Source organism: Salmo trutta, chromosome 9, assembly GCF_901001165.1.
Source record: "Salmo trutta chromosome 9, fSalTru1.1, whole genome shotgun sequence".
NCBI lineage: Eukaryota > Metazoa > Chordata > Actinopteri > Salmoniformes > Salmonidae > Salmo > Salmo trutta.
In genome coordinates, this window is record NC_042965.1 from 19,213,772 (window position 1) to 19,226,212 (window position 12,441).

Below are 12,441 nucleotides of genomic sequence, written 5' to 3' on the forward strand. Positions count from 1 at the left end.
TCCTGGGCTGGCGTCCTTATATATGGTCTGCGATTGTGAGGTTGGTTGGACATACTGCCAAATTTTCTAAAACAATGTTGGGGGCGGCTTATTGTAGATAAATTAACATTAAATTCTCTGGCAACAGCTCTGGTGCACATTCCTGCAGTTAGCATGCAACTTGCATGCTCCCTCATAACTTGAAACATCTGTGGCATTGTGTTGTGACAAAACTGGACATTTTAATGGCCTTTTATTGTCCCCAGCACAAGGTGCACCTCTGTCATGATCATGCTGTTTAATCAACTTCTTGATATGCAACACCTGTCAGGTGGATGGATTATCTTGGCAAAGGATATTTGTTTTTCATAATTTGAGCAAAGTAAGATTGTGTGTATGGAAGATTTCTGGGATGTTTAATGTCAGCTCATGAAATATGGGACCAACACTTTACATGTTGCATTTATATTTTATTTCAGTGTAATACATACCTATAACCACAAGGTAGAGGAAACGTTCATGTTATAACATGCAATGCATATGGGTGCGTCTCATGATGATACACAAACGCAACAAATTACAATTGAGATGTGCTTGTTTTGCATACATTTATTTCATCTTTACGTAAGGACATACAAGATATGATGGTGTTCAATGGCAAGCTTTGCATGACTCAAGTATTTTGATATGGGTGCCTTTAGGGTTCAGCAGGTGAGGCTTGCTGTAGAATCAGCCACCACACTTTACTACAACATATTCCAGTCAGACAAATCAAACAAAAATGCTGCTTTTAAGTTTTCCAGGAAAGGACTTACAAAAAAACTATTTCAACAACTTCAGAAAGCTGTGTCACCTCAACACATGTAATTGAAGAGTACATTATCATTGCTGCTGATGCAGTGTTCAGTCTTCATTTGCACGGCAGATGAATTTAACATGTTATACAAAGAGTAATCACAAAGAATGACAAAAAGCAAATCAGAATAATTTCTCCTTTTAAGATGGGGATTCTTACTTTGGATCAAGTAGCTGAGAAAGTCTGTATTGGCCCACACCATCACTAGGTAATGTAATGGATCGCAAACATTGAAAAGTGCTTCAAGATTCTACAATAGTCAGCGGAATACCAGCATTTCATATGGCTATAAAAAAGGAATGCAAAATCTGGTGTAGAAGTGCAAAAGCTTAACACTTATGGGTTTATGATGAAACCATGTGTTGACCCTTTACTTGGAATTGTGTCTTTTGAGCATGTGTAGATAAGTGTGAGTCTGACTTGCCACAGGTGAAAGTTGTGTGTTTTGCTTGAGGTGCTTCACAAGGGTTGTAGTTATTCTGATATGTTCTGACAGGGGGTGCTGATTTGTAAAGGTAGAATTAGTTGCTGATTGTAAAAGTTTCCAAATCTTATTGAATTGAGTGCAGGTAGAATGTAGACTTACTATTTAAGAAAATGATTGAATGAGCAGGTGTGGAATGTGAGTGCATAAAGTTACATAGCAATAACAGTAGATGCTGACGGAGTGTAGTGGAGGTGCTGACTGGGACTTTGCCGACAGTGCTGGTCGTGAGATTTGAGGACTTCTATAAGGCTTCTCTGCTACAACATTAACAACCTGCTCAGTTCAAAATTAAAGTAAACTAACACCAAATTACATACAGCAGAGACACCCACAAGTGATGACAAGTTTAAGGTGAAACTCTGACCTTTGGCCTCAGTAAGGTATGCTCTGTACTATATGCCCTGCATGTACAGTAAGTGACAGACGCCTTAGGCTGACTTTAGCAGCACTGTGAGTCAGGTGACCATAAACACAAGTGAATAAGAAGGATTGGATCAAAACAAAGGCTAAAATGTCAACTCATAATGCATTATAGTTTGACATGTGCAACATAATCCAGCATCAGATGAATATTATGATAAAATATGACAGCACCGCCAGATGTACATTAACCTACCTCGTAAAAAGTATACACCACTCAATGGGCTAAAATGGTCATGAGATAACTTCCAAAACATCAGAAATATATAAGACATGTAGAGGAACCAATACAGGAGGCCTTTCTTGGGCCCCTGTGAGAGGATAACCCCTGGATGAGTAGTGACATCATCACCCTGAGAGATCAGGGCTATCATGGGAATACTTATTGGACCTCACAGAGCAATGGATAATGGACTGAGTGAAGGAGCAGAGGGTCAAATTTCATTAAGCGGTAAAGCCTAGAACGGGGGGATGTGTGTGTGTCCTGTCTGTATCTAAACCTCCAACACTGGCCCCCGACAAGAAGCTCTCTAAATTGAGCAATGCTTTCACTCTGATCGAAAAGCTGAGGACAAACTGAGGTAGGCAGAAAAAAACAACAACTGCCATATCCTCTGTGCATACCAAAGGATATGAGATAACTGGGACTGACTGGAACCTCTATTCTACTGCAGCAAAAAAAGTGCATTGATGACCTTGCGCAATTTCAAGACCTTTCCGAGTTTGTAAAGGATAAGATCTTAAGAGTTCTATGCCACCCTGCAGTCCAGACCCGGTGCTGGTGACAGCATGCAGTGTGTATGCTTTAGTGTAGTGTACACAGGTGTGGCCTCCAATGCTGGCTCCCCTGCTTTGTAGGGAAGGATGGGAGCTTTCAGGGCTTCTCTTGCGGGGCCTTGAGGTGAAAGGGCGCAGAGACAAAGGGGTCTACTGCACTCACCTCTGAAGTCCAGGAGTGTAAGGGTCCCACGGGTACTGAGCTCACAGCAGTCTGCCTGCTCACGCTGGACAACACCCTCTGTGCTGTCACAGGCTGCTGAGGCAATGGGCCTTGAAAGTGTCGGGAGTACTTGGCCAGGGCCTGTGGGCGGAAAGGCTGCGGGGCCACCTGGCTCAAGAGGGCTGGTTCAGGGGCCACAGGGTAAAGCACAGCTGGGTGAGGGTGCAGGGTCTTGGGCTTCACAAAGGGGGCCTGCAGGAAGACATCTGGATGCTGTTGAGTCACAACAAGGGGACGTGGGAACGGGGCATTTGCGAACACGTCGCCTGCCTCTTCCTGTCCAATCCTGAAGGGGGCTTTGTAGAAGACATCAGGGACAACCTCACCCCCCCTGGCTTGCTGGGGCATCTGGTGGGAATTATTCTGGCATGGGACATGTGGGCCTGGGGTAGGTTGGTGGGAGGGAGTGGAGAGTTGTGGGTATGATAGGCGTGGCTGGGAGGGTGGGAGGGGTAATTCAGACCCCTGCTCCTCCTCTTCATCTGAATACAGCAGCAAAGGTCTGGAACCACTGCAGTCATGGACCACCTCATCTCTCTCACTGGCCCTCCTGCATTGCTCCTCCTTTCTCTTGTCTTCCTCCTCAAATTCCTCATCGCTGGAGTGGACACAGCCCTTGTCTGCTATGTGGCCTTCTTCAGGCAGCTCAATCTCTGACCTCCCCTTGTCTAGCACAGCGTGGCTTTTACTCTCCCCTTTCAGCTCTGCAGAGGGGAGAAGACACAAAGTAAAGGATGAGACTTAAAAAGGACAATTCTGCCACTTTTCAACCTCATCCATTGTCTCCAGCACCATACCAGTGTCTACATTATGGGAAAACGGCACGTTTCTATGATCTGTGGTTAAAAAGACTAGGCCCTAAAAATGCTTCTCTGTGACATCACAGGGCAGGATTAAAAGTAGAAAAACCTTTCATTTTCAAAACCTGTAACAAGTTTCTAACCAGGAGAGTATTTTCTGGCTTCCCACGTCACCACAAATCTCAATGTTTGAAAATCACTTTTTAAAATGTTTTACCTTTTGATGACGTCATCAGGTAGAACTTTTAAACTATATATATTTTTTTATTCTACAAAATATAGAAATGCACCGTTTCCACATATGTAGACAATAGTATTGTGCTGGAGATAACGACAATGATGGAGTTGCCCTTTAAGATGTGTACACTGAGACAAGATGACTGGTGGTTAAGACTCCAACTTAGTTTACATTGAAAACCCTCTCTCAGCTTTAAACTACACCGTCTGTGGTCCTTTGGTCTAACAGAGCATCAATAGGCCACTCCCAAAGATGACACGTACAACAGTTCTACTACAAACAAGTAAACACCATGGAAACAGCAACAACAGCACAATGGTCCAACAGCAGCAAGCCAGCACAGCACGACTCCAAAAACACAACATGATCTACTCTGTACAAAACAATGAACACAACGCGACAGACAAGACAACTATTCAGCGCTATCACTACAACAAAAAATACATTGTTTCCACTTGTTGTTTTTCAGGAGACCTCCAACATCCTCTAAGCAGACACACAACCCCTCACCAAAACAATTCCACGCACCACTACAAAGAGTAATACTGGTAGATTTAGGGTCGTTATTGGTAAGTTATATAAAGATATAGGGACTTGATAAGGAGCAAATGGACCCGTGGAAACAAGGTAGAGTGAGAGGACTCACTGGAGTCCCAGCAGAGAGAGAGAGATTGACAGGAGCAGACAGACAGACAGAGGGCAGCAGAAACAGGGGCAGTCTTACCTTGGTAGTGCAGGTAGCAGGAGTTAGCCGGCAGCTCCAGGGGGAGAGGGTTAGTGGCAGCCATTTAGGGCACAGTTCAGAGTCAGCCAGAGGGCAAAGAGTTGGGCAGGGTGTGAGTAAGAGAAGAGGTGGAACTGTAGCTCTAAGATACTCAGCCTTCCAGTGGATTGAAAGGCAAGAAGTTAGGTGTGTGAGAGAGTACTCAAACCCCATGTAAGAGTGCAGTGTGTGTTAGGTGCTCAGTCTAGCACCAAGGCATTTCCATACTGTACTGAGATACTGTGTTTATGATAGGGCGAAAGGAGGAAAAAGGCTTACGAAAGCCATTAATGAATCCATAAACTGGCAAACTGACAGCAGATTGTGTTTTCTGTCTGAAGTGTGAGCCTTGACATTTTTAGGGAAGTGAATTATGTGGGTGTGTGACTATAGGTGTGTGACTATAGGTGTTATCCACCTATACTTGCTCTTCCAATTATCTCATAACACCACCATATATTGAACTTCATTTCCTACTGATGAATTGAAAAATACACCAAGGAGACTAGAGTTACATTCAGATGTTTATTTGATGTCCCTTTCCTTTTGAATATTTTTTTCTCATTTCATAAAAATATAATGTATACACTAGATAATAACTCTGTGCTTTCACATATGGACAACTGCTGTTTACGCAGTTCAACAGTGTTCATATATTTGCCCCAGCAAACACACTAGGTACATCAGTTTCACAGCAACACAAGTCAAATTCTACTGGCAAGGCTAGACCTCTACTGAATACAGCACTGTGGTGTCTAAGGATAATATGAGCACTACTGTAGAATTGCATAGGTTAGCCACACCTAAACCTGCAAAAGACTGAACTGTACAACAAGTAGATCGGAGAGGAAAATGAATTAAAACAAGAGTAGTTTTACTGATTCTCTCTCCAGACACTTTTCAAAAGCCACAGCCCAATTTCTACTTACTGAACTTACTGTACAATATATGGTTTGGAGAGGGGTAAAACACATTTTTATTTCAAAGGGGAAAAAACTAAGAAATGAACTTCAACTTAAAGTATGCGATACTAGCAGTAACACCTCAAATGGAAATGTATATTTTTGCTTTGTCTATTTTCCAAGTATGGAAACAAGACTTTTTGAAATTGAATAAATGCATTTTGTGGAGTTGAGAGTTCTTAGATGGGTTGCATTTCAGTTTAGTTTTTGAAACATTGTATCATCTAATTTGAATATTCCTCAGGTAAATAAAGTGTGGGTACAATGTAGTACATTATATCCACTGATTATGCTGGCTGGGAGGATGATGAAGACGTGTCAAGAGTAAGACACATTTTGGTTCTGTTTCCAACAAATGAGACTGCATTGTAACGTGTAAGTAGGTAGGCGATATAGCTTAGCTTGTTTGATGCATTTAGGGGTTAACAGTAAAGGAGGAGGAAAGGACAGAGATATCAGGAAGACCCTTCCGTCATAAGCCCTGTTTTCAGAGGGAGGGGACTCTGTTGTTAAATAAACTACAGCTCAGAGGAAGAAAATCAAACCAGGAAAAACTATGGGAAAACCAAGGATGAAGGTTTAAGATAATACCCCAATAAGGCAAGTCACAAGCACAGAGCTGTTCTCAGAACACCACCAAATTAACATCGCTAAAACCATGGGGCTAGTGGCTTCCCTATGCTGAAATAGTCTCCCACAAGACCAAGAAGGATAGACAAAAATACTTTGGACAAATAGGAGGGACACAATATCTTTGCACTCTTAAATACAGCCCCATAAAGAATACACAGAAATAAACTTTATTTTCATTTACCTATAATATGTACTTATGAAGTGTATATATTTCATATTGATACTCACTTCATACATTCATTCATTCATTCATTCATTCTATAGCACTGTCACATTTATTCATATTATGATAGGTCTTTTAATATGAAGCACTTTAAAATGAATACTGATCAAAAATATAAACGCAACATGTAAAGTGTTGGTCCCATGTTTCATGAGCTGAAGTAAAATATCCTAGAATTTTCAATGTGCACAAAAAGCGTATTACTCTCAACTTTTGTACACAAATTTGTTTACATCCCTGTTCGTAAATTTTTTTCCTTTGCCAAGACAATTCATCCACCTGACAGGTGAGGCATATCAAGAAGCTCTATACATGCAGAGTATTTCTGTCTGGAATAAAGCCCTTTTGTGGGCGAAAACTCATTCTGATTGACTTGGCCTGGCTCCCCAGTGGGTGCACCCCTGCCCAGTCATGTGAAGTCCATAGATTAGGGCCTAATGAATTTATTTCAATTGACCGATTTACTTATATGAACTGTGAATCGTTGAAATTGTTGCATGTTGCGTTTATATTCTTGTTCAGTATACTTTAACTACTTCTTTACAATGGGAGAACGAGGAAATAGGGGTTTTATGTACATACGAGTTGGTAATGGATATTTGTCCAGATCATTACACTATATAGGGCAAGCAACATCAAGGTGTATATATGTGTTTGTGTAGTATGGATGAGTAGATTGGAAAGAAGGGAGATGAATGATGAGGATGAAATGTGCAACAGAGACACATGGAACAAATAGAGAAACTGTGATTGGCTGTAGAACCACACCGCAACACAAGCAGACAAAACCCAAGATCAGCTGACCCTACTCACTCTGCTGGCTCACTGGTAAAGATCAGCTGACCCTACTTCTCACTCTGCTGGCTCACTGGTAAAGATCAGCTGACCCTACTTCTCACTCTGCTGGCTCACTGGTAAAGATCAGCTGACCCTACTTCTCAATCTGCTGGCTCACTGGTAAAGATCAGCTGACCCTACTTCTCACTCTGCTGGCTCACTGGTAAAGATCAGCTGACCCTACTTCTCACTCTGCTGGCTCACTGGTAAAGTGCAGCTGACCCTACTTCTCACTCTGCTAGCTCACTGGTAAAGACCAGCTGACCCTACTTCTCACTCTGCTAGCTCACTGGTAAAGACCAGCTGACCCTACTTCTCACTCTGCTGGCTCACTGGTAAAGTCCAGCTACACTGTACTTCTCACTCTGCTGGCTCACTGGTAAAGTCCAGCTACACTGTACTTCTCACTCTGCTGGCTCACTGGTAAAGTCCAGCTGACCCTACTTCTCACTCTGCTGGCTCACTGGTAAAGATCAGCTGACCCTACTTCTCACTCTGCCGGCTCACTGGTAAAGACCAGCTGACCCTACTTCTCACTCTGCTGGCTCACTGGTAAAGATCAGCTGCACCTACTTCTTACTCTGCTGGCTCACTGGTAAAGATCAGCTGACCCTACTTCTCACTCTGCTGGCTCACTGGTAAAGATCAGCTGACCCTACTTCTCACTCTGCTGGCTCACTGGTAAAGTGCAGCTGACCCTACTTCTCACTCTGCTGGCTCACTGGTAAAGTGCAGCTGACCCTACTTCTCACTCTGCTAGCTCACTGGTAAAGACCAGCTGACCCTACTTCTCACTCTGCTGGCTCACTGGTAAAGTCCAGCTACACTGTACTTCTCACTCTGCTGGCTCACTGGTAAAGTCCAGCTACACTGTACTTCTCACTCTGCTGGCTCACTGGTAAAGTCCAGCTGACCCTACTTCTCACTCTGCTGGCTCACTGGTAAAGATCAGCTGACCCTACTTCTCACTCTGCCGGCTCACTGGTAAAGACCAGCTGACCCTACTTCTCACTCTGCTGGCTCACTGGTAAAGATCAGCTGCACCTACTTCTTACTCTGCTGGCTCACTAGTAAAGTGCAGCTGACCCTACTTCTCACTCTGCTGGCTCACTAGTAAAGTGCAGCTGACCCTACTTCTCACTCTGCTGGCTCACTGGTAAAGTGCAGCTGACCCTACTTCTCACTCTGCTGGCTCACTGGTAAAGATCAGCTGACCCTACTTCTCACTCTGCTGGCTCACTGGTAAAGATCAGCTGACCCTACTTCTCACTCTGCTGGCTCACTGGTAAAGATCAGCTGACCCTACTTCTCACTCTGCTGGCTCACTGGTAAAGATCAGCTGACCCTACTTCTCACTCTGCTGGCTCACTGGTAAAGATCAGATGACCCTACTTCTCACTCTGCTGGCTCACTGGTAAAGTCCAGCTGACCCTACTTCTCACTCTGCCGGCTCACTGGTAAAGACCAGCTGACCCTACTTCTCACTCTGCTGGCTCACTGGTAAAGATCAGCTGCACCTACTTCTTACTCTGCTGGCTCACTAGTAAAGTGCAGCTGACCCTACTTCTCACTCTGCTGGCTCACTAGTAAAGTGCAGCTGACCCTACTTCTCACTCTGCTGGCTCACTGGCAACGTGCAGCTGACCCTACTTCTCACTCTGCTGGCTCACTGGTAAAGATCAGCTGACCCTACTTCTCACTCTGCTGGCTCACTGGTAAAGATCAGCTGACCCTACTTCTCACTCTGCTGGCTCACTGGTAAAGATCAGCTGACCCTACTTCTCACTCTGCTGGCTCACTGGTAAAGATCAGCTGACCCTACTTCTCACTCTGCTGGCTCACTGGTAAAGATCAGCTGACCCTACTTCTCACTCTGCTAGCTCACTGGTAAAGTGCAGCTGACCCTACTTCTTACTCTGCTGGCTCACTAGTAAAGTGCAGCTGACCCTACTTCTCACTCTGCTGGCTCACTGGTAAAGATCAGCTGACCCTACTTCTCACTCTGCTGGCTCACTGGTAAAGATCAGCTGACCCTACTTCTCACTCTGCTGGCTCACTGGTAAAGTGCAGCTGACCCTACTTCTCACTCTGCTAGCTCACTGGTAAAGACCAGCTGACCCTACTTCTCACTCTGCTGGCTCACTGGTAAAGTCCAGCTACACTGTACTTCTCACTCTGCTGGCTCACTGGTAAAGTCCAGCTGACCGTACTTCTCACTCTGCTGGCTCACTGGTAAAGACCAGCTGACCCTACTTCTCACTCTGCCGGCTCACTGGTAAAGACCAGCTGACCCTACTTCTCACTCTGCTGGCTCACTGGTAAAGATCAGCTGACCCTACTTCTCACTCTGCTGGCTCACTGGTAAAGATCAGCTGACCCTACTTCTCACTCTGCTGGCTCACTGGTAAAGTGCAGCTGACCCTACTTCTCACTCTGCTGGCTCACTGGTAAAGATCAGCTGACCCTACTTCTCACTCTGCTAGCTCACTGGTAAAGACCAGCTGACCCTACTTCTCACTCTGCTGGCTCATTGGTAAAGTCCAGCTACACTGTACTTCTCACTCTGCTGGCTCACTGGTAAAGTCCAGCTGACCGTACTTCTCACTCTGCTGGCTCACTGGTAAAGATCAGCTGACCCTACTTCTCACTCTGCTGGCTCACTGGTAAAGATCAGCTGACCCTCACTAAACAACCACAATGAGATACACGACCATTGTACTTCTCAGCTGTATCCATGCTCAATATGGGACTCATTTCTATCTCACATTCTGGGAAAAGTAGATCTGTTAACCTTGCCAATGGGCCGAGGACAGAAACCCAAATCAAACAGAATAGTCACGATAAAGCTCTTATTGGAATACACATGACCAATAACCCGTTAGCATGCATTCTGCCCAAGAGAGACATTTCTTGAGCACCCGTCTTAATGTACAGTATGATCAAGAAGACAAGAGCATTCAAATGAATTCTACACATTTAGAATAATACCACGAATGCGTCAACCATTCCAGATAATTCTTATACTTAGAGGTATAGTAAGAGACAAAATGCACCAGCTCAATATGACCTTAAACTACAGGAAATGCACAGCAAGGGAACAATAATCCCAGGGAATGTTCAGATATGTAAGAGCTACAATCTTTTTAACGCACAGCTAAGATAAACATGGTTGTGCAGTCAAGGAGATGGTTGTTGTAGAAGAACAGACTATCAGAGGCAGTTTTGGGGTAGCTAGACACAGCCTGTAAATGCCCACCATAACGGGGCATGTTGCATAAGCGCTTTTGACCTCACAATGACACAGACATCTTCGACCATTTGCCACAGACAGCCAAACATTCCCAGGGGGCAGCGGTGAACCACAGCAGTTTAAGAAAAGTTAAAAACACGGCAGGAGCCTAAGGACTGACAGCTCATTGTCCTCATCTGTATGGCCCATGCAAGCAGCTCGTGATAGTTCAGTCAGCATCTGCTTTGCTCGAATAACTAGACATGGTAATAGCTGCTACAGGTAGAGTGCATACAGATAGCTAGGAGAGATAGAAGTACTATACTGCTGTGTTACATGGTCAGACCTGGGACACATACGTTTGCATAAACCCTGATCAAACATTGTAAAACAGCAAAGCCAATGGAGTTATGGGCAAGCCAGGCAGTATGTGCATAGCGTGGGGTTGAATCTGCAAGGCAGGACAAACAGGAATGTTGACAGATGGATGACAGCGTGATAAAGACCACAGTACAGCCAAGACAGAAGCAGACACTCTGTCAGGACGGGGAGTTAACATGGGAATGCCAACGGCCAGGATGAATGGTTTGAAACCAGCGTATCAAGAAAGCAAGAGATGGAGGCGGGGGCACGGAGGCACAGCAGAGAAAGTATTCACTAGTCCGCACTAAAGCTCCTCCATTTCATCTTGCAAGGTGCTACATAAGTGCCTCTGCTGCCCCCTCCCCATCGTGTTACAACTGCAAGCTGCCCCTTCGACCTCTCTCTCCCACCCCCTAGAGGTCGATGAGCTGTTCCACCAGCAGAAGGGAGCGGGCCAAGTTGGGGATGCTGGACTCTGAAGTGCCACTGTTGCTGCGCGAGTGACCACCTGAAACGTGCCAGACAGAGAGAGAGAGGAGGATATGGATGGAGTAAGGAAGAGAGAAGTGGGAGAAAGGGGAACCAGCGGGAGAGAGTCATATTTAAAGAGTATTTGAGAGAGAATAGGAGAAAGGACAGTTAATAGCAAAGAATTGAGAGTTGGTGAAAGAGAATAGGACAGGAGAGAGGGTGGGATGACAGGAGCATAAAGGAGTGAATGAGGAAGACGGGTAGGAAGAGAAGAAAAGAGAATGTAAGCCAAGATTATCTATATGCAGCCGCAGCATTTCAGGGAAAGAGTGCTGGGAGGAGGACATCTTGTATGTCATCCTAACCTCTAGACGACACTACTCTTAAAAGATGCCTTAATGCTCTGCCTTTGGTGCTTCTGTTCTGACAGACTGTATAAAACATCTGCATAATGGTGCCTGCCTTTGATAGGAACTGCCCATTCTTATTGGCAAAGTTCAACCAGTGAAAAGTCAATGAGAAAACCACTGATGTGAAATCATGCTAGGATGGGAAGGGCTAGTTAATGTTACAGCACATCCAGCAGGTGTAAGTGATGAACTAAGGTGTTAGCTAGGGTTTCTCAGCCATGGTTACTCTCAGCAGGTGTAAGTGATGAACTAAGGTGTTAGCTAGGGTTTCTCAGTAATGGCTGTGCTCATTCGTGGTCCCCTGGCAGTTATGTGGATTGAGGAAGGCAGCTCATACAGAACAGTACTTTGATCCTCTGTGTGGATCAATAAGACACATGGATCCAACCCCATCTACACACTGCTGGCCTGCCTTACATACCTTGGCTGTTGGAGTTTTTGGAGATGAGCACAGGGATGGGGTCAAACTCGTCCTCAGTGCCCTTCTCCCCAGCCTCGGGCGGCTGGAAGCCCAACATGAGGTAAGCAGAGTCTGCAGGTGAAGGGGTGATGGAGGGGGAGGTTAGCGCAGCCCAGAAGAGAGCGAGGGGGGAGGAGAGGAGAGTGCAGGGAGTACAGAGACAGACGCAGCCAGAGCAGTCACAGCATTAGTACTAAGCCATGCATCTGATGTGGCTTTTGTAAATGAGTCAAGGGTCTGCAGAAGGTCCCACAATGTTGTGGCAGCTGCATAGCGCTACAAAGAAAGGGCCCTTGATACAGGCTGCCAA

The 12,441-nt window shown here is 45.1% G+C and overlaps 1 protein-coding gene across 11 annotated transcripts in view; it reads right to left on the bottom strand.

Annotated features, from left to right (window-relative positions):
• Window positions 1-568: 568 nt before the first annotated feature.
• The window catches only part of LOC115200117 (AP2-associated protein kinase 1), a 65,515-nt gene continuing 53,642 nt past the window's right edge, over window positions 569-12,441 (bottom strand). For 5 of the 11 annotated variants that reach the window (XM_029762865.1, XM_029762866.1, XM_029762864.1 and 2 more), the window contains 2 exons: window positions 12,093-12,203; window positions 569-3,446 (listed from right to left, as the gene is read on the bottom strand). In XM_029762865.1, coding sequence (XP_029618725.1) covers window positions 2,617-3,446; window positions 12,093-12,203 — 941 coding nt within the window. In that variant the 3' untranslated portion in view covers window positions 569-2,616. Of the gene's footprint in view, window positions 3,447-5,054; window positions 11,299-12,092; window positions 12,204-12,441 lie in introns of those variants that run through there. The other 6 variants (XM_029762870.1, XM_029762867.1, XM_029762872.1 and 3 more) reach the window with 2 other exon arrangements.